Genomic DNA, 22,576 nt, shown 5'->3' with positions numbered 1-22,576 from the left:
GGGATGTGCCCGCAACTAATGTACATGCCCTTGACCGGAATTGAACCTGGGACCTTTCAGTCCGCAGACCGACGCTCTATCCACTGAGCCAAACCAGTTTTGGCTGAAGTCTTTATTTCCATAGAAGTATTTTGTTTCCCTAGTTGGTGAGGCAGTATTTTGTGGACGTCTTTGTTGAAAGCTTTTTCACTACAGATTTCTTTAATAGATATAAGACTATGCAGATGATGTATTTCTTCCTGAGTGAGCTTTCATTTTAGGGTCTTTCAAGGTGTTGGTGCATTTCAAGTTGGACGTTAAATTTATGGGCATAAAAAAAAAAATGTATGGGCATAGAATTGTCCCTAGCACTTAATCTGTTTAATATTGGTAGGGTCGGTGGTGACTAATATGCTTTCTTTCATGATATTGGTCTTTCTTTTGGGCTAATTTAGCTAATCTAGTTTTGTAAAATTTTTTACATCTTTTCAAAGAATAATTTTTTTAAACAATATATGTTTTATTGATTCTTTGCAGAGAGGAAAGGAGAGGGATAAAAAGTTAGAAACTTCGATGAGAGAGAAACATTGGCCAGCTGCCTCCTGCACACCCCCTACTGGGGATGTGACCACAAGCAAGGTACATGCCCTTGACTGGAATCGAACCTGGGATCTTTCAGTCCGCAGACTCTACCACTGAGGCAAACCGTTTTCCGCCAAAGAATAATTTTTTGCTTCATTAATTTCCCTATTTCCTTAGTTTGTGCTCTGTTCTTTATTTCCTTCTCCAAAGGAGTTTGGGGGCCGAAACCGGTTTGGCTCAATGGATAGAGCGTTGGCTTGGGGACTGAAGGGTCCCAGGTTCGATTCAGGTCAAGGGCATGTACCTTGGTTGCGGGCATATCCCCAGTGGGGGGCTGTGCAAGAGGCAGCTGATCGATGACTCTCATCGATGTTTCTCTCTCTCCCTCTCTATACAAAATCAATAAAAAAAAAATTAAAGAAAAAAGAAGTTTGGGGCTCAGCTGGTGTGGCTTAGTGATTGAGTATCAGCCTATGAATCAGGAGGTCGTGATTCTATGGTTCTATTCCTGGTCAGGTGGTATGCAGGAAGCAGCCAATCAATGATTCTCATCTCTGAAATCAACTTAAAAAGTATATATTTTTAAAAAAAAAGGAGTTTGGGCCTATCAGCATGTTTTTATTTGGACTTGCTGGTGCCCCTCTCCCCAAAGCCAAACTAATCCCCCTTATATGTTTTTTTTGTGTGTGTTTTTGTTAATCCTCACCGAAGGATAGTTTTTCCATTGATTTTTTTTTTTTTTTTTTTTAGAGAGTGGAGGGAGAGAGGAAAACATCAATGTGAGAGAGAAAACAGGAGCCCTGATGCCCGTGTGTGTGTGTGTCCTTGACCAGGTATCAAACCTTTGATCCTTCCTTGTATAGGACAACTCTACAATCACTAAGCCACTCGGGCCAGGCCACCAATATCCCTTTCTATGGGTCCTTGAGGAATCTGATGTACATTTAATTTTAAAATAAATTAATTTAAAAAGATTGATGAAACTCAAGGATTGTCCCCAACATGTACATGGGCACACTAAATTTTGCAATTAAGGAAATTCAAGGGCCATGACACATGACCCAGCCTGGACCCCAAATCTGATGTGTCAGTTTCCAACGTCTTTACTTTTTGACTTGTAAATCAGGAGCTTCATACAGACAGTTCTGGCCAAATAATCTAGTGCTAAAAAGCAGAAAAGTAGAAATGAAGGGACCTGATACAAGGGAGTTATTTTCAGCATCAACTTCAGGTCAGCCTTTTTCAACCAAAGCACTTTCTCTGCAGCTCTGTTCTTCCTTTTCATTCCTGAATTCCTTTAGGGCCGAGACCAGCGTGCTCACCTCTCTCACCCTCTGCTAGGGAATTGCAGGATAGTATCCTTCCAGAATTTGTTTCTGTGCATTTGCAGATATGAATATATAGTCCCCCTTTTTACTTTATGGAAACAGGGACACCAGCTATACTTCATTCTTTCTACCCTTGAGATAAGCCTGGTCATGAAATGTCAATCTGGATGAAGTCTCCACTCTGTAGAGGAGGAAACAGGCCCAGAATCAAGGTCTGCCTTGAACTGACCATTTTAGGCGACTCCCCCGCCCCCTTAGGAAAGTTGGCTAATACCTTTATTGCTTTGGGGGAGTGGGGGGGAGCAGGGGGCTCAGGAGCTCTTGGTGGGGCGAGCCCGCTTCCTCTCCACCTTCTCGGGCTTCTGGCTGTTCAGGCTGGCGCTGGCCCTGCGGATGGCGGCCATGCGCAGCTCCGGGAGGTACTTGTTCTTGGGAATCAAATGCTGGATACCATCCGGGCGTTCTTACAAGTAGGAGGTGCGGGCTTTCGTTGGCCGGATCTCCGCTTCTGGACGACCAACACCCCTTGCGGTCGGCTGCCAAGCTCCACGCCCACCCTCTAGCGGTAAACCAGTCTGTTGTAGCGAAAGGAGCTGCGGGCCTACAGATTATTGGGTTCGGTGCTGTACGTCCGCTTGTTCCTCTCGATCAGGAAGCTGGAGCAGTTCCTCACGCCATCCGTTGCAGGTGGGCAGACACAGCGGCAGCCGGAGACGAGACAAAGTGGGCTATTTTTTAACCCTTGACCTCGTCTGGAGAAAAGTCCCGGGGTGGAGGGGGTGCTGGAAGGCACCCTGCTAAGTCCCCGAGCCGCGTCCTGGCCCACAAAGATTACACCCTCCTCACGGATGTCCCGGGGAGCCTTTTAGCACCCCCAACCTCCAACCACGGGCTCAAGCCCCGCCGAGGTCGCCGCCGCAGCCTCACTTCCCGCCCCGCCCCCAGGGGAGGGTGCCTCTGCGGGCCAATGAGCAAGCAGTGTCCACCCTGGGGGCGGAGCCGAGCGCGAACCTATCTCTGCTCGGCCGCCCGCCCGGGTCCAAACGGCCCAATAGACGGCTGGGGCGGGGCGGGGCGGGGAGTGCCGTCTGGGCCAACGGGCGGGCACGTCGGCGCCGCGAGGGGCGGGTCCGCGGCGGCGCGGCGGCTCAGGGCGGGGGCGGGAGGTAAACAAGATGGCGGCGGCGTGTCGGGTGCGGAAGCGGGAGGCGGCCCGGGGCGCTCGCAAGTGAGGCGGCGGGCGTGCAGGCGGCGGCGGGGCCGGGTGGCACCGCGGCCGCCTTGCATGGGCTGGGTCCCCACGCCGCCCCTCCTGCTCCACGCTTGGGGCGGCCGCGGCGGGGAACGCGCTGCCCGGTCCCCGCTGCATCGGGAACCCCCGGCCCGGGGCCTGTGGCCTGCGCCGCTTCGCCTGCCCGGAGTTCTACGGTCCCCCTGCGCTTCGAGAGCCGAGGCGGACGGCGTTCGGGTCGGAGAGCGAGCGCGGGCTGCCGTTTGGGGTGGGGGGCGCCCGCGAGGCCGCTTGTGTGTCCCAGGCCGGTTTGGGGGCGCCCTGGAGGCCGGTTCCCACGGAAGTTGCTACTTGCGGCGGGAGTGCTCCAGGTGACTTCCCGACCCCCGATACGCGCCCGGGGCTGGCGGCAGCCGACCGAGCCGGATTGGCACCTGCCACTTCTCGGGACGCCTAGGACCACGAGCCTGCCGGAGACGCCCCGGCCCCCGGCGAAGCTCAGCTGCCAGCTTTGGGGGCTCCGGGGCCTGCTGGGGCTCCGGGCGCGCGCCACTGCCCGCTAGAAATGGACGGCCCAGAGAAGACTTGGTCCGGCCGCGTCCGTGTTTGCCGGAGGGTCTAAAGTCCCTGGAGGATGACCTAGCACTTCGCAACCCCACCGGCCTCCCCAGGGCCCCCGAGGACGCTCCGGCCCGACCCGGAGCTGCCAGCCCTGGTCGCATTGAAACTTGCGGCGCTGCGCACCGTTGGGCGCCCGGGCCTCGGACCATCACGCCTCTTGAACTCACGTTTCGTACAATCGTTTCTTTTCGAAGAAGGATTGTTTCTTTCTTTCGCGTTTCTGTTGACTTTTATTTTTTTGAGAAGGGAATTTGAGGGGGTGGGAGTGGGACAAAAAGAAGAACCGCTCACCAGGTCATCCATAAAGGGGATAAGGTACTGCCCTGCGGCGCGAGTCGAGACTTTGGGTCCAGGATGGATGTGGCAGACCCGCAGCAACTGGGCATGTTTACAGAGGGCGAGCTGATGTCGGTGGGTATGGACACGTTCATCCACCGCATCGATTCCACCGAGGTCATCTACCAGCCCCGCCGCAAGCGCGCCAAGCTCATTGGCAAGTACCTGATGGGGGACCTGCTGGGGGAGGGGTCCTACGGCAAAGTCAAGGAGGTGCTGGACTCGGAGACGTTGTGCAGAAGAGCCGTCAAAATTCTCAAGAAGAAGAAGTTGCGGAGGATCCCCAATGGGGAAGCCAACGTGAAGAAGTAAGTGTGGGCTTTCCGACCTGTGCAGCCCGCCGGGGTGGTCTTCCTTCCTTCCCTTCCCCCCTCCCTCCCTCCCGCCCTCCCTCCCTCCCTCCTTCTTTCCTTCCTTCCTTCCCCTTCCTTCCTTCCTTCCTTCCTTCCTTCCTTCCCCTTCCTTCCTTCCTTCCTTCCCCTCCCTCCCTCCCTCCTTCTTTCCTTCCTTCCTTCCCCTTCCTTCCTTCCTTCCTTCCTTCCTTCCTTCCTTCCTTCCTTTCTTCCTTCCTTCCTTCCTTCCTTCCCCTTCCTTCCTTCCTTGCTTCCTTCCTTCCTTCCCCTTCCTTCCTTCCTTCCTTCCCCTCCCTCCCTCCCTCCCTTCCTTCCTTCCTTCCTTCTTTCCTTTTTTCCTTCCTTTCTTCCTTTCTTCCTTCCTCCCTCCCTCCCTTTCTTCCTCCCTCCCTCCCTCCCTCCCTCCCTCCCTTTCCTCCCTGAGGTGACCAGCTGTTCCTGCACCCCCCCTGCCAGAGAAAGTGTGGTTGGAAAGGTGCTTAAGTACTTTCAGGAAGTCAGGCTAGCTGGGTTCTGGTGCATTTGGCTCTTCAGTGCCAGTGTCAGAATCGTCCTCCATGGGGGCACGTCCCTCTTTCCCTGGCTCTGCCAGCTGTCCAGAGAACTTCGGTGCCCAGTGGAGCCAGCCAGTGTTTGTTTGGCCCCGAGAGTTTCTGCCCGGAAACGGCCTTGGAGGCCGTCAGTTTTTCTGCTTAGTGAGCAGCCAGTATGGCACTAGCACCAGGCGCAGTGCGATTTGTTTATCCTGTTGGAGGGGAACCCTGTAGTTGCCAAAAATAATTGTTTGCACCGGCTTATCAGTCAGCAGGGGGTACTTATCCCTTCCTGCTGGTCTGAATGTCACTAGATATCCCTGACTGCAGGCCCAGTGACCCCCAGAGGGGAATTGCTTATGTTCTAGTGAACTTTTTACATAAATTTCTTCTGCGCCATCTGCCCCCTAGATATCCTGGAGGTGCCAAGATCTGCTATCAAAAGTCCCCCAAGGGCGGTGGGGGCTCTGTCTCCTTCCCCTTCTAGTCTCAGGATGGCGGGCCGTGGGTCCCCTTATTGCTGCCACGGGTTGGACCCCGCCCTACCCACACCCACACCCCTCCCAGCTTCTAGAGTCCCAGAAGAGGTTTATCTAACGTGCCAGGCAGCAGGACTTACTGTGACCTTGGCTTGTCTGGTCCACGCAGGCTGGCCAGGCCAGGCCAGGCCTAGAAGTGCCGCTCACTGGGTGGGCTCTCACCTCCCTCCTTTCCACTGACAGGAGAGCTGGGCTCTTTCCACTTGCTCTGGGACACCTGGGGGCGTGGAGGGGGGGGTGGAGCAGAGAACTGGGGTTGGACTGACAGGCTCCTTGTTAGTGCTTGGTATTCTGAGCCACCTGCAGGGTGGGTGGGGCAGTGGGCAAGGTGGGTTGTGTTTTAGTGAGGACTTTTTTTTTTTTTTTTTAATATATTTTTATTGATTTCAGAGAGGGAGGGAAGAGGGAGAGATATAGAAACATCAGTGATGAGTGAGAATCATTGATCAGCTGCCTCCTGCATGCTCCCCTACTGGGGATCGAGCCTGCAACCTAGGCATGTGCCCTTGACTGGAATCGAACCCAGGACCCTTCAGTCCTCAAGCCCTATCCAGGGCTGGTGAGGCCTTTTTACAGCTCATCCTTGAAGACACTGGGAGAAGGTGTGGCTGGGCACCTTTGGCCAGTTGGTCAGTTCTCTGTACCAGTCTCTCATCTGTGAGGTGAGGGTTGGGCAGGAGCCATGGTATGTCCTTGGGGAAACTGAGGCCTGAAAGCAGACACCCTTTGAGGACCAAGGGAAGCCTCACTTTCAAGTTAGAAACTCCCACTGGACTGCTGGCTCTAAGTCACGTTTTCTCATTAGAAGTTTGTGGGGACAATGTGGCCCTCAGGCAGCCGGATTGCTACTACTGCAGGTGAGGGCAGTGAGTTCCTGCATTTGGAATGCTGCCCTGGAAATGGATCTCCCTCCTGCTCTCCAGGCTTGTCCTTGTCCTCCTGGCTCCTCTTAGGCATCAGATCCCATCTGTCCTGGAACGGGCTCTGGGCTCTTCCCGCCTGACTGAGCCCTCTGGATGGAATCGGCATTGGTCCATCAATTTGTCCTGGTGCTGGCCACTTGATGTCCCGCTGCTGTGCATCCCAGGCCCCAGCCGCTCGGGAGCAGCAGCCCGAGGTAGGAGGAGTTCCCAGAGTCCCTTCCCAGTGGCTGGGTTCCAGCACCCATTGATCTGTCTGGCTAGTCATCCACCAAGCCCACCCTGCTAGCCATAGGGGGCCTCGGTGTATGTAGGTCAGGGCACTGACTGATGGTAGCAGGGTTAGCAGGTCCCAGAAGGTCTACACTCCACCATGAAGGAGGGCATGTCAGGGTAGACAAGCCCACCCCCACACACACACTTTGCTAAGGTACAATGTAACGTGATAAAGGCACCCTTTCGGGAGATGCAGTTTCTACACGCCAAGGTTAAGTTGGAGGGCACTCCAGAGCTCCCTCATTCTCTCATGCTCCACTAGAGACACAAATGACCAGAACCCGGCTGGAGGGCCACAGGGCGCTGGCATCCTGCTCCTGGTTTCCTGAAGGGTCGGCTGAAGTTCCAAGAGCGATGGAGACATGTGGCATGTAGTGTTGGAGTTGCGTGGAGCTGGGTCCTGAAGGGTCTATGGGAAGAATTGGAGGGGAGTCAGGCTAGAGTGGCCAGTGGTTGGTGATCCTCAGCCAACCTGGCAATTAGCATAGGTGTCAGAAGCAGGCACTGAGCCAGTGCTCGCTTCCACCAACTCAGGCCTGGACCTGCGTGCAGAGGTTCCCTTTGATGAGTTCCCTCGGAGTGCTGGGCTGGCTCAGAGCTGCCCCATCCACCTGGTTTTGCAGCTGGGATTACAAACTGGTTTTGCAGCTGCACCTCCTTTCTTGAGCCCTGGCTCTACTGTTCCACAAGTCCACCAGAGAGAATCGGGTGGGCCTGCCCCAGGCAGGTCTCTGGTCTGAGGGGACAGTTGTCAGCTCCCTGGCCTGGAGAGCTGGGCGCCCTTGCTGCCAGCTAGCCCACTGCAAGGCAAAAAGGCTTCTTTGTCTGCGAGAGGTTTAATAAACTCCCTTGCAGTCTCTGCTCTCTTAGAGGAATGTCCAGGCCTTCCAGACAAGCCTCAGTTGGATCAAAGCTTTTTTCTGAAAGAACAATGTTTGCCCAAGTGGTGGGACAGTTCAGAATGCCTTTCTCTCCTTCCTGGGCATCCTCTAGCAAGGCTGCTGTGGGTCTGTACATGGCCCCTTGCTTGTTCCTATAAAACAGCAAAATTCCAAAAAGCATCAAGTAAAAATGAAAACATTTCTTGTAATCTTAATACTGTTGTATCTTGCTCCACTTCCTTTTTTATTTTTAAATAATTTTTTACAGAGAGAAAGGGAGAGGGAGAGATGAGAGAGAAACACCAATCAACTGCCTCCTGCACACCCCCTACTGGGGATGTGCCCGTGACCAGAACCAAACCCAGGACCCCTGAGTCCGCAGGCAGATGCTCTATCCACTGAGCCAAACTGGCCAGGGCTTTATTTGTTTTCTTACCTTATCCAAACAGATTTTAATAAAAAATAAAATTCCCCTAAGGATCACTTTTAAACAATAAATTGAATGTACTTGTTTTTCCAATAGGCAGTAGAACTGCACAGATCGAGCCCAAAAGAAGGTGTTTGAGGGTCACCCCTGCTCCTTGTTCTTTGGGCAGGGTTTCTTGTAGCTATAGACAGTTCCCTGCCAGGTGGGCACACTCCGGGGTGTAGGTGGTGAGTGGGTCCAGCTAGGCAGGCCCTCATCAGTACAACTGCACAAGTGACGAATTGAAAGAATACTCACGTTATCAAAGAGTTGTCTTCATGTGTGTTTTTTGTTTTGTTTTGTTTTCATGTTTAGAAACATGAAACAGTTTCACTCCTGCTTAGGACCATACAAAGTTGTGGCGTGGTCTGCCCTGCAGCCCAAGCCGATCTATCTTTCTGTCCCTGTTAGGTCTGCTCATATTTGCTGAGTTGGTCCTCCCTGTGCTGCGGGTGTTGTTGCTGTGGTGGGGAGTTACTTTGTGCCATGTTTCGTGACAAGCTCAAGGGTATGAAGGGCACATGGCCAGAGATGGAGTTTCTGGGTTAGAAGAAGGGTGCATGAGTGTGATAAGCTGTGTGCACACTACCGGTCTGCCACAGCTCAGTGTCAGTCTATTGAGTATGGTTTCTGATATGTGTCTGCTGTTGGTGTTAGGGAAGTCACAGTATGATGTGCTTGGCCACCAGGCTGTTCCTTTTCCCTCGGCTGGCCTGGCACTCTGTGGCCAGATCCCGGCAGAGTGGTGATGGCTCTGGGAGTGGAAGTTAGTGTCCTTGCTGGGCCTGACAGGCTGGGCCCTCCTTGCCGTGATTGGATCTGCATGGTAAATGGCTGTGATGTAGCGCATTGGGGACCAGAGCCCTGAACTTCGTTGGCTTTCATTCCTGACCCGAGTGGCCTCTACAAGGTACTTGTACCGGCTGGGATGCCTACCCTCCTCAGTATTGAGAAGGATTCCACTGTGAGGCCAACAGCAAGAGGGTACACTATCTACTGAGGCTCGCCTGCACTGAATGTCCTGGGGGGCCCCCTATTTGCCTAGTTTTTCCCTGATGGGGGGGGGGGGAGAGACTGAGAGATGCAGTGGGAACAAGAGGCACTGGGCCAAAGTCCATGTAGAATTCTGGCTCTTTGCCCTTGAGCATGTGGGGAATTATAGCCGACTTTCCCTTTATCCCACATCATCCACCTGTGGCTGAACTGTTTATTTTATTTTATTATTTTTTTTTTTTTTTAATATATTTTATTGATTTTGTACAGAGAGGAAGGGAGAGAGATAGAAAGCTAGAAACATCGATGAGAGAGAGTCATCGATCAGCTGCCTCTTGCACACCCCCTACTGGGGATATGCCCGCAACCAAGGTACATGCCCTTGACCGGAATCGAACCCGGGTCCCTTCAGTCCCCAAGCCGACGCTCCATCCATTGAGCCAAACGGGTCTTGGCTGTTTATTTTATTTTTGGTTAATCCTCACCCAAGGATATTTTTTGCATTGATTTTTTTTTTTTAACAAGTGTGTGTGTGTGTGTGTGTGTGTGTGGTGTGTGGTGTGTGGTGTGTGTGTGTGTGTGTGGTGTGTGGTGTGTGGTGTGTGTGTGTGTGGTGTGTGTGTGTGGTGTGTGTGTGTGTGTGTGTGTGTGTGTGTGTGTGGTGTGTGTGTGTGTGTGTGTGTGTGTGTGTGTGGTGTGTGTGTAAGGGCGGGGAGACAATGTGAGAGAGACACATCAATTGGTTGCCTTCCCACACGTACCCCAACTGACTGATTTTGACAGGGGATCAACCTACAACCCTTGACTGGGAATTAAACCCGAGAGAGGTGGGTTAACTCTTTAACCACTGAGCACACTGGCCAGAGGCTGTAATTTATTTTTTAACAGCTTTATTGAGAGACAATTTTTGTAGCATAAAACTCACCTACCGTGTGATTCAGTGGCATTTAGTACTTCCACAGATTGTGAAACCTTTACCACTACCTATTCCAGAACGTCTCGTCATCCCAAAAGAAACCCTTCCCCAAATCATCCCAGAGGAAACCCTTCCCCACATCATCCCAGAGGAAACCCTTCCCCACATCATCCCAAAAGAAACCCCGACGCCTCCCCGCCTCTGGCAACCTCTAACCCACTTTTTGCCTCTGGTTTTGCCTGTTCTGGACGGTTTACATAAATGGAATTATACACTGTGTGGCCTTTTGTGTCTGGGTCCTCTTACTGAGTTTCGTTTTTTTCAAGGCCCATCCATGTTTTAGGGAGTGTCAGCACTTCGCTCCTCTCTGTGGCTGAGGAATATCCCAGTGTGTGATGGGTGACACTTTGTTTATTTATTGTTGATGGGCTTTGAGTTGTTTCCATCCAGTGCCTGTTATAAATCCTGCTGCTGTGAACGTGTATGTGCAAGTGTGTGTGTTGAACTGCAATGTTAATTTCCCCTTATTTTATTCCTTCTTCCACCTCTGAGGGCCCTTTGCCCTGTGTTTAGAAGTGTCAGCAGAAGGCCCTGGCGGGTTTGGCTCAGTGGATGGAGCCTTGGCCTGCGGACTGAAGGGTCCTGGGTTTGATTCTGGCCAAGGACACATGCCTGGGTTGTGGGCTTGACCGCCAGTGGGGGGCATGCAGGAGGCAGCTGATCAATGATTCTCTCTCATCGCTGATGTTCTATCTCTCTCTCCTTCTCCCTTCCTCTCTGAGATCAATAAAGAAATATTAAAAAAAGAAAAAAAAAGAAGAAAAAAAAAGGTAGTGTCAGCAGAAGGACCAGGTGAGGGGATCTTGCTCAGTGCCCCTCTGTCAAAGCCGCCATTAGCCCTGGGCCTGCCCTGCATCTTCTGGAGGGGAGCAGGTGAGGTGGTTCTGAGCAGAGGCTGTGTCCTGGCCTTGTCTCCCTTACCCATTCCCGTGTGTTTCAGGCTGAGAGTGTAGGTGGCTTTTCAGTTTCTCTTCCGCTCATCAGAGTCACTGAACAATCTGCTTGGCATGGGCATTGCCCACGGGCAGGTGCCCAAGGGCAGCGGCAAGCCTTCCTGACCTGGAAGGCACCACCTCTTGTTCACTTCCTACATCCGGTGGGCACTTGGACCTTTCTTTTTCTGTAAATATTCTCATTTTCTGGTCAGAGAGGCAGATGTAGAAGAAGACAATATAAAGGGACAGTGATAGAAGTTCCTCTGTGCCCTCGAGGTCACTGAGTGCTGGTTTTGGTGGCTGCCACCTACATTGTATTTCTTTTGTAGGCAGCTCGGGTCATGCTAATGGCATGTTTCCAGTTACCTCACCTGACGCACCATCCACACAAATGCTCCTGCCGCTGGGGCACAAGGTTCCCACTTTCCCGTCTCTGCAGAGCTGATGGTGTGTGTTATTTCATGGTGTGAGTTATGGGATTGACATGTTTACATGGAGTGCTTTGATCCAGTTACTGGACTTACAAGTGAACACTCTCCCACACTTATCCCACCTCCCCAGTGGGTCAGCCTCATTAAGTTAACCAAGTGGGTCTCTCTCTCTCTTTTTTTTTTTTTTAATAACACACTTTATTGACATCAACAAGAGCACTGAGCTGCCGAAGCTAGTTTGGCTCAGTGGTAGAGCGTCGGTTCGATTCCAGTCAGGGGCATGTGTGTTGGTTGCGGGCATATCCCTGGTGGGGGGTGTGCAGGAGGCAGCTGGTCGATGTTTCTCTTTCATTGACATTTCTAGCTCTTTATCCCTCTTCCTTCCTCTCTGTGGAAAATCAATTAAAAAAAAAAATATATATATATATATATATACATATATACATATATATATATATATATATATATATATATATATATATATTATATATATATATTTGAAAAAAGTAAAGATGTTTTTGGGCTTGGGCAGTCAGGCATGTGGAGCTCCACTGTAGAAGGACACTGGATGGACACATGGGTGGTTTGTACCCTGGGCCTCTGTGTGGTGCTGCCATGAGTGCACATGCAGGTTTTTGTGTACCTGTCTGCAGTTCTGGGTACATACCTGGAGCAGAGTTGCTATGTCATCAGTAACTTCAACCTTCTGAAGAGGTACCTACCACTTCCTGCCCCCCAGTGCCTCACCTGCTCAGACTGTTTGGAGACTAGGCGCATGGAAGGCCACGCACAGAGTAGGCAGTGTTGTGCCCAGGGTCTATGCCCAGCCCTTGTCAGAAACCAACGGGTGTGGTTGGTGCCAGGTTGACAGTGGCGTGTCCATTCTACGAGGACTGGTGGGGTTGTCCTTGCAGGACTTTGGAGTACTGGGAGAAGAGGGTGTCCTTAGGAAACAGCAAGGTGTGGGCATGGCCTCGCCATTCTGTATGACAACCCCATTTCTGGGGATGCACCGTAAGCACAGCTCTGCATACGAGGTGCTCATGCCACCCTTGCTCTGCTGTCCCTGAGTGTGGTCTCTTACAAAACAAATTGTTCATCTCCAGCTAAAATGGGTAACAAGTGTCCTGATTGTGCTGTCCCTGTGCAGACTGGCTCAGTGGAAGGGGCAGTGGCAGAGCTTCCCAGTTCTCCTGGCACCTCAGAGCTGATGTGTCCTCTGCATGGCACCCAAGGGCAAGCTCTGCATCCCACCACGCAGAGGGTTTGGCTGATGCTCTGTCCTCTCTCCAGGGAAATTCAGCTACTGCGGAGGTTGCGGCACAAAAACGTCATCCAGCTAGTGGACGTGCTTTACAATGAGGAGAAGCAGAAGATATATCCTTCGGGATTGGGCTGGGGGACCTGGGCCATGATACCTGTGTGTCTGTCTTCCCAGTTATTCCAGAACTATCTGGTGTGCCCCTGTCGCGCCATGGCCCAAATGGGAGTAACTGAGTCTGGAGAGAAGACACTTCCTGGCCTCAGTCTGGGTGACCCCACATTTAGGAGCCCTATGGCTGGCATACCCCCTACCTCTGGCATTTGGGCCTTGCCTTCTGGGGCCAGAGGTATGACTGGAATACAAGAGTGTCCTTGGACTTTGCCCATTGTTGAGGGGAACAGGCTCTCTCCAGAATGTGTGGCTGACTCCAGCTCCCAGAAGCAGGCTCACGAGGGCCCAGGGTTCCTCTGAGGGGTCAGTGTCCTTCCACAAGTGCCCATCACTGACTCACAGGTGTAGTGGCAGAGTTCCTAGCATGTGGCTCTTCTCTGTCCATGTCTCAAGACTCCCCTCGGTGGAAACACAGCTAGGTGTGTGGAATTTCTGCCTGACCTTGAGCTGTCTGGTCCTGCAGCCTCTCCCCTGTACCTCACTCCTGACCTGAGACTAGAGGTCACTTATGGTCTCCTGTCCCAGCTATTCCTGGTCTCCCACCATCTCCTTCTAGGGCCTTCTTCCCAGCTATCCCTGGGGACAGGTCCTGCCTGGGGTGGAGTCTGGGCTGGGCCGTGGTTTCCTTAGCACTGCACGTATATGGTCATGGAGTACTGTGTGTGTGGCATGCAGGAGATGCTGGACAGCGTGCCTGAGAAGCGGTTTCCTGTGTGCCAGGCTCATGGGTGAGTGTGCATGGCCAGGCCTATGGCTGCCTCTCTGTCCTGCCATATCATCTACTGACCCTAGGGCTTCAAGGACTCAATCCTGTGTTCCAATAACTTTTTTTGATTACCAGTGAATTAAAGGCTCGAGTGTGCTATAAAACTCAAAATTTGGGTAGTTTGCAGTACCAGTACCCTGGGCCAGCAGCCCCTTTCTGTGCATCCTCTGCCCCAGTGTGCCTGCACCTGAGGCTTTGAGACCTCCTGATCCTCAGGAAGCCCCTGACAATGATCTGTACTGCCGCTGGCTGGCCAGCCCCCCTGAAGAAGCATCCCCTTCCTTGCTGCAGGACCAGCTGGCCTGTGGTGTGAGTGGAAGAACAGTGGGGTGAGCCCGGGCCTCTGGCTCCGTGGAGGGCTTCAGCGGGGCTACATGGCTATGCCTGTGCCAGAGCAGTTGAGGGAGGGAGTGTTACACATCCCCTTGAGCTGATGCGGAGAGTAAGGAAGGGCCACCTGGCCCAGCTGGTGAGGCTCAGAGGTTGTGTGTCAACCAATGGACCAGGAAGTCACAGTTTGATTGTGGGTCAGGGCACATGCCTGGGTTGTAGCTTGATCCCCAGTAGGGGGCATGTGGGAGGCAGCTGATCAATGATTCTCATCTTTGATGTTTCTATCTTCTCCCCTCCTCTCTGAAGTCAGTTTTTTATTTTTATATAAGTAATACAGGCAAACTTTTATTAAAATATATTTTATTGATTTTTTTACAGAGAGGAAGGGAGAGAGATAGAGTTAGAAACATCGATGAGAGAGAATCATCGATCAGCTGCCTCCTCGACACCCCCTACTGGGACATGCCCTTGACCGGAATCGAACCTGGGACCTTTCAGTCCACAGACTGATGCTCTATCCACTGAGCCAAACTGGTTTCAGCTGAAGTCAATTTTTTAAAAATTTTTATTTATTTATTTATATATATATATATATATATATATATATATATATATCAGGCTATATAATAAAAGGCTAATAAGCAAATTGTCTCCTTGACTGGGAGTTCAACCAGGGGGCAGCGTCAGCTGGCCAACCCACCATGGCCCCTCCCCCTGGCCAGCGGTTGATTGACCCTGAGTGGGCAGGCCAGCCAGACCTCACCTGTGCACGAATTCATGCACAGGGTCTCTAGTGTGTGTGTGTGTGTATGTGTGTGTGTGTGTGTGTGTGTGTATACTGAGTGGTCAGATTATTGTGATCTCTGAACACATAATAATCTGGCCACTTGGGTTGTGTGTGTGTGTGTGTGTGTGCACGCACGCACTATATATATACATATACATATATACATATATACATATATTAGAGGCCCGGTGCATGAATTCATGCATGGGTGAGGTCCGGCCAGCCTGGCCAGTGAGAAAGGACATGGGCAGTTGGCCAGCCTGCCTGCTCATCAAACTCCTGGTTGAGGGGACAATTTGCACATTTGCCTCTTATTATATAGGATATACACGTAGTGGCCAGATTATTATGCATTCAGAGATCATAATAATCTGGCCACTCAGTGTATATGAAAGGAAGGGTTGTCTGATTGAGAGAGGGAGGTGGGAAGCCAGGGAGGAGCCCTTCTGTGCCCTCCCCAGGTGCCTTGGGTAGGAGTGACTAAAGCCCTCAGTGTCCTAGCAGTGGCTCCGCCCTACCTGAGAGCCATGTTTCCCTGAGGGACCTCCTGTCATTTCTTTGCTCCCTCTGGTGGCTCTCGAGCTGTTGCCTCCTGTTTATGGTTTTGCTGGGTGACCCCAGGAGGCCATTGTGTCCTGTAGGTACTTCTGCCAGTTGGTGGATGGCCTGGAGTACCTGCACAGCCAGGGCATTGTGCATAAGGACATCAAGCCGGGCAACCTGCTGCTCACCACCAGTGGCACGCTCAAGATCTCTGACCTGGGTGTGGCCGAGGTAGGACCCCAGGACCAGGGTGAGGGCCGGGTGCTCCCCGGAACCACTTCCTGAGGCCGCCTGGCTCTGTCACAGGCCCTGCACCCTTTCGCTGAGGATGACACATGCAGGACGAGCCAGGGTTCCCCAGCATTCCAGCCACCTGAGATTGCCAATGGCTTGGACACCTTCTCCGGCTTCAAGGTGGACATCTGGTCGGCTGGGGTTACACTGTAAGTGCCTGTGGACTATGGGCCCCCGTTTTCACCCACCCTTGCTTTGGGTCTGGGCTTCTGGAACCAGTCCCTGTGGGTGGGAATGAGGGCTGCGTTCCCTTCAGTTATCAGGGGCCCCATTTGGCTTTATTCCCACTGGTTGACAACTGGCCATATTCATCTTGTGGGTACCTTATGTCCTAATGCTTTATTCTGAGAATTTTCAGACATGGCAAGTTGATAGTGTTGCTTGGCCAACCGCTGTGTGCTCCCCATCCCCACACCCAATTCTGCTGCTTTGGTCTGCTGGCCTGATAAGGCATGTCCCTGAGCACTTTTGAATAACCGTGCTGATTGGCCTATCAGAGTTCTCTGGGACCCTGTTCACTCTTGAAGTGGCACTCATGCTGCAGATGCTTGGGCATAGCTCCCCCCTACCCCCCATTGAGAACCTGCCATAGGGCAGCCGCCAGCTGGGCGTTTGTATTTCATTGAGAGAGCATTCACATACCATGTGACCCACACTTTAAAGTGTACAATTCAGCAGTTTCCAGTATTTTCAGTGGTGCAGCCACCACCCTTTATTCCAGATCATTCCTGCCCCCCCCTTCATATTGGGCCCTATATGTGGGGGTGGTTTGAGGCTCCTGTGCCACACAGGTTTCGGGCCAGAGCTGCAGGACAAGCCCCAACTGACTGGGCCTCTGTCCTTCCGCTCGGGGGCGAAGCTACAACATCACGACAGGCCTGTACCCCTTCGAAGGGGACAACATCTACAAGTTGTTTGAGAACATCGGGAAGGGGGACTACACGATCCCAGGCGACTGCGGCCCCCCGCTCTCGGACCTGCTGAAAGGTGAGGCCCTCTTGGGGGGGCAGGATGTGGGTCTGTCGAGGGTGGGTAGGAGCACCGTTCTCCATGAAGCATGGAGGGCGCGGGGCATGGAGAATGGCTGTGTCTAGAAGGCTGACCCCCTGGAAGCTGAGCCTTTTGCTCCACTGTCTGCTCTGACTCCTACCCCTAACCCCCAAGGAAATAGTACTTACTGCCTGCAGGGTCACACTGTCCTCCTGCATTTCCCAGTCAGTGCAGTAGGTGGCGCTGTGAGTCCACACAGGGCTGGCAAGTTGAGGACAGGTGGGTGGGAGCCCTAGTTGGCAGCCTGAGGTTGGCAGTTAGTGAGTTGGGATGAGACAGTTTATGAAGATGTTGCACACCCAGCCGGTGTGTAAGATTCATCAGTGCAGTACCATCTCATGTTCTCTTTCTGCTTTTATTCTTTTTGCTCTGGTGTGTGGCTGACCTTATACCCTGTCCTCATTGGATGTTCAGTCAATATCTAGACTTTGCATAAGGCACAGCTGGAAAGATCGAGTCATGTTCCCAAGCTGCCCCAAATATACTTCAGTTTCCTAGTAACTGAGTCAAGCTGGTTCTTACATATACGTTCATTTAGTACATCGAAGGTGGAGTTGGGCTTCCGTTGCTGAGCATAGGTCCGCCTGCCACCCCAGGACTTTGAGGAAGATGCTGGCTCTGGGCTGCAGCCCGGATTACTCTTGGAACAGGGAAGGAGTGAGCAGTTAGGAAGCAGCCCACCTGTTCCACTGCTGGCTTAAAGGGACCCCTAGGTCAAGGTTGGCCTGGCCTTTTCCTTCTCCCTAGCCCTCTGAGCACTCCCAAATGCCCATAGGCTCCTGTCGACCTTGGTGGGATAGTTAGGGAGTTAGCACCCCATCCTCAGGTGGACCCAGAGCTTGGCACTCAACCTCCCCCCATAAGGCTTTTCTATGCTTGGTGGTTTCAGCTCTGCTAAGGGTCAGGTGTTGTGGGCTCACCTTCTCTGGATAGGCGTCAGTCAGTTTGTGTTTTCTCTACATGTCCTGTGTCCCGTGTGCCCATTGTACCTTGTTGATGCCTGAAATGGCACCATGTGGGGTGATGACATGGCAGAGGACATCCTTGGCCCCAGATGCTGGCAGGATAGGCCCCTTGTTTTCTCTGCCAGCTGGGGCCCGTGGGCTGTGCCTCCCCTGCGCTGCAGTTAGGGCCATTGCACAGCTGAATGGTTGGCCTGGAGGCTCTGCCCATCAGCTGGGATAGGTGGGAGGTGTCCCTGTGAGTTCTATAGCCACCCTGGCCTTGAGTTCAAGTGTCTCAGAACCCCCAGGCATGATGGGAAGGGGCAGTTGTGCCCAGGTGTGGAGATCTGGGGACAGGGATGGGAAGCAGATGCTGGCGGGGCCTCTCAGCTGGCCACCACGATTTTACCTCTCTTCCTCCCCACACTACTCAGATTTTCAATTCTGAACCTTAGCTTCCAAAATTGCTGCTATTTCCTGAGCACAAAGTTGCCCTCCCTCCGGTGGTGTTCAGAGCTTAGCACTGCTCCCCATCACCTCCTCTGCATCTTGTTCAGGAGGCATGACTGTCCTCCCACTGGGAAGGGAGCCGGAGACACAGAGTGAGGGTTGGGAGCAGCAGAAACCGAAGGCTCTAGGGTCTCCTGCGGCTGGAGTATGATGCTGCCACGCTGGTGGTGGGCCGTGAGCCAGTGTTGTCCTTTCCAAGTCATTGTCCTAGTATGGGACTTGCCCCCAGGTCTTGTCCTTGCTACCATCTCAGGGGTCATGGGCTCCTGGCTGGAATTGTGGGCCACCGGATTCGAAGGCTTTTGATGGCTGGCTGCTGGCAGAGGGCTTCCATTGCTTCCTCATTCCCAAGTGTGTGGACAACAGGTCCAACACCTGTGGGCTGGGCCTGCGTCCTGTCTGGCCTGCTCTGGTCTCATTTTGGAAAGCCATTTCCCCTCCTTGTCTTTCCAGCCACACTGCTTATGGTTTTGCAGTTTTCCACAGGTGGCTACATGGGGCCTTGGGGCCTGAATTGCTCTTCAAATCCCCATAGGACAGGGCCCTGGATTTTCAAGTGCCATGTCCCCATAGTTACAGGCCCAGCACCACTAGAGAGCACCAGGTGGGTGGGGTAGAGCTGGGCAGGGGCCCATGCTGACTCCCCCGTGGTCCCCTCCTCAGGGATGCTGGAATATGAGCCAGCCAAGAGGTTTTCCATACAACAGATCAGGCAGCACAGGTGAGTGTCCTCAGGTGTCTGGCTGGGCGGGGCCCTCATGGGGATCTGGGTGCTCCAGGCTGTCCTGATGTGCTTGCTTCTGTAGCTGGTTCCGGAAGAAGCACCCGCTGGCTGAGGAGCTGGTGCCCATCCCTCCAAGCTCGGACTGCAAGGACCGGTGGCGCGGCATGACTGTGGTGCCCTACCTGGAGGACCTTCACGGCTGTGCTGACGACGACGGGGAGGAGGACCTCTTTGACATTGAGGACGACATCATCTATACTCAGGACTTCACTGTGCCTGGTGAGTCTGCCCATCCTGGATGTCCCCAATGGCCCCAAGCCCTCAGGGCAGGTCCATCTGCATCAGCACAGACCCCAAGGGCCTGCTGGGGCTCCCAGACAGCCATGGAAGCAGGTGGGATCCAGAGGGAAGAGGCTGCTCAGGCTCCCTCCGCATTAGTTCTACAGACTGCACACCGTGTCCTGTCGAGTAATGGGGGAGGCCTCTGACAGCCCTGAGGGTCTAGTGGCCCTCCTGGCCCTGACAACGACCCTGACCAGTGGCCTTGCTTCCCCAGGTGACGAGGAGGCGTCTGAGGCAGGGCTTAGAGAGGAGCCAGGCACCCAGCAGAGCCAGTACACAGACCTTTCTCCAGAGGAAGCTGAGGCCGGGGGCGCACAGGAGCTTGAGGAGGAGCTCCCTGCTTTAGCATAGCCACCCTGCCCACCTGGGCTGTAGGGGCCAGCCTGTGCATCCTCCACAAGCCTTCACTGACCCTCTCCGGTGTCTGAGAAAGCCTGGGCAGCTGTCCCTATTGCCAGATGTGTCCCCTCGCAGCATTCACAGTGCTGTTCCCCTTTCGTGGCTGGTTTGTAGGCCCCAACATAAAGGTTTGCCCAACGCTTATGTGTGGGTGATGCTTGTCTCCCTCCCTGGCTCGGCAGCTGTGTGGTAGGTTTTTATTGTAGAGAGAACCATGATGCAGCGGTGGCCTGTGAGTTGGGCGGGGCCTCAGGAGGGATGTCCTTGGCAGAGCTGGGCAGGGTCCAGGAGTCCTGCTGTCCTGGGGTCTGTGGCCACAGGGTCAGCTTGGGGCTGGTGCTCCTAGGGTCCCAAGTCACTGTGGCTTTGGCTTAGCCATTCCCCTATAGGAACCTTGTCCTGAGAGACCGGGCCACATTCCAGTCCTGGATCTGAGGCCTCCTGGAGCCTCTGTCCCCTTCTCAAAACAGGAGCAAGGTGTCCTGCATCTCAGGGACATTGGGGCCCATGACAGGTGACAAGCACCTGGTGTCACCCTCACCAACAGGCAGCCTATTGTCCTAGCAAGGCTGAGTGAGGGTCCTGACAGGTCCCCAGACCCCGGTCCCAAGTACCCTTTGGGCCAGTGGGAGAGGCCAGAGTGGCCGTTCCCTGGTGGGGATCCCCCGCCTGGGAATGACCTCCATGCCAGAAGTGGGACAGTCCATTTCCAAAGTTGAGCATCCACTTCTCCCTGAATTGCTCTTGGAGACCCCTCCCACTCTGATCCTAGTTGGTTGGTCACCCTCAGAGGCTCTCATCTCTCCCCACTATGGAGGTCCTGGCATCCACCCTGAGAGCTGGGCCTTGGGTCTGGTCAGTTGCTTCGGGCACAGTGCCTGGAGGGTGAGTGGGGCAGGTCTCAGATGCTGTGCTGAGGGCTGAGACCCCCTACGTACTCTGTCTAGTAGGATCCTGTGAGCAGGAATGATCTCTGACCTGGGCACACACGAGTGGGTGTGGCAAGTTCCTGAAGCCGTGAGTCGGGCCCTGGACATCCTGGGCAGAGAGGGGGCTCTGTGTTGGAGAGGAGATGGGGGCTCCAGGCAGATGAGGTTAGTTTCCCACCAATGTCACAGGAGGGCAGGCCTCAGGCAGCAAGCCAGGTTTTGGTGTGCACTGACTGAGCTCCGTGCATGCTCTCCTCTGCCTCAGTGAGCACAGGAGTGCAAGTGGGCCTGAAGTCCTAGGCAAATGGCCGCCAGGATGCATTGAGGGTGAGGGTGGGGCCATACCATGGTAGGTCCCTGGCACTGATCCCTCCATCCCAGTGGGCTATTCTGGGAGAGACACACCCAGCCTGAGCCCTGCCCCTCCCAAAACCACGGGACAGCCCAGCAAGGTGTAGCCTACAAACAGGTGAGAGGGCTGAAGCCCGCACTGGTACTGGTCCCACAACCTTGGTCCTTCACCAAGTGTCCTGGCCAGCTAGCCAGCTTTCCCTCTACCAGGGTGAGAGCCCCTGCAGGTAGGACAGTGGGGTCGTGTGGGGTAGGGGGGTGGGAAACGGGGCGGCTGTGTGTGGGAGGGGTGTTCACTTGGGTCTCCATCAGCCCACACTTGCCCTCTCCTCCTAGGACAAGTCCCGGAAGAGGAGGCCAGTCAGAATGGACAGAGCCGGGGCCTGCCCAAGAGCATGTGCATGAATGGCACCGATTCAGTGCAGCTAAGCACCAGATCGAGGGCAGAGCGCCGGGCCAGTGCTGCCTCCAACCCTGCCCGCAAGGCCTGTTCTACTAGCGGCAAGATCCGTCGGCTGTCAGCCTGCAAGCAGCAGTGAGGGCGGTCAGCCATAGGTGGGCCGCAGCAGGGATGGCGGGCGTGGGCGGAAGTGGTCATTGCCCAAACAGCCAAATCATCCTCATGGACATGCTGACTATGGCCAGTTTTGCCCTTCGAAATCCTGTCAGTCTGATCACTGCCACCAGGGTCAGGGCCAGAGGTCACTCAAGAGGTGGAGCCCTTGTGTAGGAGGGAAGCTGGGTTTCTGGTGAGGAGCTTGCCCCGCCCCGGTCCCAGGCTGTTCCTAGAATAGTGGTGTTGGGAGTGGTTGGGGTCTAGCTGAGACCATAATTCTAGTCTCTACTCCCTCCTCATATCCCTGGCTGCCCCAGTCCAGGAAGTGGGGAGTAGGCCCCAGAAGTGGTCGAGACCCTGTCACCTGCGCAGGATGTGGGCAGTGGTGTATGAGCCTGAGGCAGCAGCTGCCCCTGCCCAGCCAAAGGGCCTCTAAGGGCCCTGCTGCACCCCAGTGAGCAATGAGTGGCTCACAGGGTGGCCCCTCGAGTCAGCAGAGCTTTTCCTGGCCTCCAGGTATCTGACGGCCCCTGGGACGGCCTCAGTTTTCCTGCCCCACAGTGTGCTCAGGGTGGGATGCCCCTGGGATGCAGAGCACATTGCTGACCTGGGATTGATACACCTTCTGTCCATCTGCAGCCCGTCTCGGAGAGCCCTGGCCATGTGCCATGACCCAGGTCCTCTTCCGTCTTCCCAACGACTGCTGACCACACAGGAAGGCCACCGCCACACCCTTCGTGCTGACTGTCCCTCGGGAAGCCGAGGGGATGCTCTGGAGGGCTGGGGACAGCAGAGACTGGGTCTGTTCCCCCTCCCCCACCGTGGGCAGTGGATACAACCTCCTGTTACCTTTGCAATCCTGTGCTAGGCCCCTTTCCTGGCCAAGGGAGGGTGAGGCCAGGCCGCGGGCCCTGCACAGACCTCGCCGTGCACTTTACGTTTAGACTACTGGTTCTCACCGACTTTTCTTTACTTTGCTACATGTTAGCACCTCCCGTACCTAGTGATGTGTTCAAACAAACTGCAGCCCATCAGGGGTTGACGGGCCTGCCCACTGAGACGCATGCCCAGTGCCCGTGGGAGCCAGGTGGCTGCCTTTTTGTTGTTTGGTTGGTTCCTTTTTTTTTTAAGAAAAAATAAAACAGGTCGATTTGAGCTGTGGTTGTGAGGGGTGTTTGGGAATTGTTGGGTGGCAGGACGTGCCATCAGGTGGATTATCTTGAGTCTATACCT

The 22,576-nt window shown here is 54.0% G+C and overlaps 1 protein-coding gene and 1 pseudogene across 7 annotated transcripts; one reads left to right on the top strand and one right to left on the bottom strand.

Moving 5' to 3' along the window:
* Nucleotides 1-2,069: 2,069 nt before the first annotated feature.
* Nucleotides 2,070-3,258, bottom strand: LOC311623331 (large ribosomal subunit protein eL28-like; annotated as a pseudogene). The gene is made up of 2 exons: nt 2,988-3,258; nt 2,070-2,617 (listed from the first exon to the last, which is right to left on the bottom strand). The product of its transcript is annotated as a large ribosomal subunit protein eL28-like (transcript).
* On the top strand, nt 3,036-22,498 carry STK11 (serine/threonine kinase 11). Of its 6 annotated transcripts, none has more exons than XR_014794975.1 (11): nt 3,037-4,385; nt 12,674-12,757; nt 13,454-13,543; nt 15,343-15,475; nt 15,551-15,687; nt 16,398-16,525; nt 18,706-18,763; nt 18,849-19,045; nt 20,458-20,524; nt 21,124-21,342; nt 21,983-22,498. XR_014794975.1 is itself a non-coding variant. In XM_084883305.1 (10 exons), the coding sequence occupies exons 1-9, from the start codon at nt 4,096-4,098 to the stop codon at nt 21,324-21,326; spliced, it is 1,320 nt and encodes a 439-aa protein (XP_084739431.1). In that variant the 5' UTR covers nt 3,037-4,095; the 3' UTR covers nt 21,327-21,342; nt 21,860-22,498. The 6 variants fall into 6 exon arrangements, 4 of the variants coding, with proteins under 4 accessions (XP_084739432.1, XP_084739431.1, XP_084739433.1 ...); XR_014794976.1 differs by having other exon boundaries at nt 20,455-20,524; XM_084883305.1 differs by lacking the exon at nt 20,458-20,524 and having other exon boundaries at nt 21,860-22,498.
* Nucleotides 22,499-22,576: the final 78 nt, after the last annotated feature.

Source organism: Pipistrellus hanaki (genome assembly GCF_964339955.1).
Source record: "Pipistrellus hanaki genome assembly, chromosome: 5".
NCBI lineage: Eukaryota > Metazoa > Chordata > Mammalia > Chiroptera > Vespertilionidae > Pipistrellus > Pipistrellus hanaki.
This window is presented reverse-complemented; position numbering and strand designations above follow the sequence as displayed.

Excerpts from the sequence above, each read along its gene's own strand:
- STK11 (XM_084883305.1), top strand. The coding sequence starts at position 4,096 with ATGGATGTGGCAGACCCGCAGCAACTGGGCATGTTTACAGAGGGCGAG. Across the intron at positions 13,544-15,342 it reads CCTGTGTGCCAGGCTCATGG|GTACTTCTGCCAGTTGGTGG; the intron begins GTGAGTGTGCAT and ends TGTGTCCTGTAG. Across the intron at positions 15,476-15,550 it reads CTGACCTGGGTGTGGCCGAG|GCCCTGCACCCTTTCGCTGA; the intron begins GTAGGACCCCAG and ends GCTCTGTCACAG.